Source organism: Aplysia californica, unplaced genomic scaffold, assembly GCF_000002075.1.
Source record: "Aplysia californica isolate F4 #8 unplaced genomic scaffold, AplCal3.0 scaffold01515, whole genome shotgun sequence".
NCBI classification, from domain to species: Eukaryota; Metazoa; Mollusca; class Gastropoda; order Aplysiida; family Aplysiidae; genus Aplysia; species Aplysia californica.
The window spans coordinates 79,587-82,182 of record NW_004798785.1 but is presented as its reverse complement, the minus strand read 5'-3'; the positions used below and the strand labels follow the sequence as shown (position 1 = coordinate 82,182).

At 43.1% G+C, this 2,596-nt stretch overlaps 1 protein-coding gene across 1 annotated transcript in view; it reads left to right on the top strand.

Moving 5' to 3' along the window:
* The first annotated feature begins 1,099 nt into the window (after positions 1–1,099).
* The window catches only part of LOC101855700 (protein unc-93 homolog A), a 2,395-nt gene continuing 898 nt past the window's right edge, over positions 1,100–2,596 (top strand). Inside the window, exon 1 of the mRNA XM_005112970.3 lies at positions 1,100–1,425. Coding sequence (XP_005113027.3) covers positions 1,176–1,425 — 250 coding nt within the window. The 5' untranslated portion in view covers positions 1,100–1,175. The remainder of the gene's footprint in view (positions 1,426–2,596) is intronic.

Below are 2,596 nucleotides of genomic sequence, written 5' to 3'. Positions count from 1 at the left end.
TAAAAATCAGCATTTTTGGGGCTGATGGGCAATTTCTTTGTTATTTTCTTCTTCTTTTTTTAAAACCCAAAACCTTTTATTTCCATTTAAAAGCATATTTTAGAGTGGATTATACCGAAACACATTAATTGAAGGCACACAAAATGTCAATTTTCAGTTTCAAGGACTCTCAGGCTATGGGAGTTACCAAACCATTTTCTCTATATTTTCACCTCTGAAACCAGGCGACCCTGACTTCCTTCAATCGCAAATATTTCGACTTTTATTCAACATAGATGGATATTTGTTTGACCAAAAGAAAGGCAAATGAACAGGCTTTAAGATGATATCGATAACCCCATATGCCCCAAAATTGACGAGCGCCTGATTCCATCACGTCGCGACACGCTCAGTGTGGTTTGGTTTTCGGGGAACCGGTTGTAGGGCCAGTCCTCCACAGACAGACAAACTAACAATATGTTTGTGTGTATGTGCGTATGTGCGTGTGTGCATGTGTCTATATGTTTGTGTGTGTGTACATGTTTGTGTGTGTGTGTGTGTGTGAGTCTATGTGTGTGTGTGTGTGTATCTATGTGTGTGTGTGTGTTGTGTGTGTATGTGTGCACGTATGTATGTAGGCAAGAGCTAGAGATGATGATTTGTAAGTATGTTTTAGCGTATGTGTGATTTTGTGTACGTTTGTATGCATGCGTGTATGTGTACGTGTGTGTATATTATGTGTATCCGTATGCTTATGTGTGTGTATGTGTGTATGTGTGTATGTGTCTGTGTGTGTATGTGTGTATGTGGGTATGTGTACATACGTATGTATGTTTACCATTGTAACCCAGATTTCCACCCAGTGATCGATACGGTGTTTGCTTGATTGATTGATTGACTCGTAGACTGATTGGCTGAATGACTGATTGACTGACTAACTGACTGACTGATTGACTGATCGACTGGTTGGCTGAATGACTGATTGACTGATCAGGATGCTCTGGTATGGTTTGTTCCTTCTTTCCTATCAAACATCCATCGTCCTGCTCTCTCCTCCCTCTGTTTTGTGTTTGTTACTTTCTTGTAACACCTCTAACCTCCGGCACTTATATGACCTTATTGTGTTGCAAGTGCCGTAAAACTCTTACTAAAACGATTTTTTTTTAAATCTCCCTCAGGCGTACGTGAATTGCGCTATGGGCATGCACAAGATCGGCCCGATCCTCATCTGTTTCGGCACGGTGAGCGCCGTGTCGTCCATCACTATCGGCTGTTTCTCCACACACATCAAACGGTTCGCCTTCATCGCCGCGGGCGCCACCTTTAACGTGGGTCTGCTCATCGTGCTCTGGCTGTGGCGGCCGCAACAACAGGACGTGCCAAACTTCTACGTTGTGGCCGCCTGTCTGGGTCTGTGTGACGCCATATGGCAGACCCAGACTTATAGTGAGTGGGATGTGTCGTGTGTGTTGTGTGTTGTGTCGTGTGTTGTTCTACTTTGTGACCGCATGTCTGCGTCTGTGTGACGCCATATGGCAGACCCAGACTTATAGTGAGTGGGATGTGTGTTGTGTCATGTGTTGTGTGTTTTGTTGTGTGTTGTGTGCTGTGTGGGTCTGTGTGACGCCATATGGCAGACTCAGACTTATAGTGAGTGGGATGTGTGTTGTGTGTTGTGTGTTGTATGTGTTGTGTGTTGTGTTGTGTGTAGTGTGTTTGTTTTTTGTTTTTTGTTGCTGGGGTTTTTTGTATGTCGTGTGTAGCTTTCTTTTCTGTAGGCTCTATAGCCTATTTGTGAGGATGTTTTTAAAATGAGTTGTGTGTTGTGTGTCGTTGGCCTGTGTGTGTTGTATGTTGTTGTTTGTTTGGTGTTTGGGGGAGGGGTGTATGTTGTGTCCTGTTTTATTTTTTATTATTATGTTTTGTTTTGTTTATCTTTGGGGGTGGGTTTTTTGTTGGTGGTGTTTGATATAGAGAAACACTTTTATAGGGAAATACTTTTATTACTTGATCAACATTTTATGAGCAAAGTTTTGTGGGCATAGGTAAATTAAAAAATGAGCTAAATTTTATATAACGCGTACTGACGAACGTGGACATGCTGAAGAACCTTTTTTCTCCAGTACAATGCTCATGTTTCAGATAGAAGCTTTTTGGCAGTTGTACATAGCGTACTACAGATAAAAGGTTTTGGCTTTGGTACATAGTGTACAACATATAGAATGTTTTGGCAGTGGTACATAGCGTACAACAGATACGAGGTTTTGGGTCTGGTACATAGCGTACAACAGATACAAGGTTTTGGCTCTGGTACATAGCGTACAACAGATACAAGGTTTTGGCTCTGGTGCATAGTGTACAACAGATAGAAGGTTTTGGCTGTGGTACATAGTGTACAACAGATAGAAGGTTTTGGCTCTGGTACATAGCGTACAACAGATAAAAGGTTTTGGCAGTGAGCCAGGCAGTGGCGTGTCACGTGATCTGTTGGCCGTCTCCACTCACTACTTCCGGTGCACGGCTCTTAATGTCACCACATTTCCGGTCGGCTTCGGCTTGCACTGCACACGGTGTGGTGAGGTGGAAGAGAGTGTGGGGGTGGGGAGAGTGTGGGGAG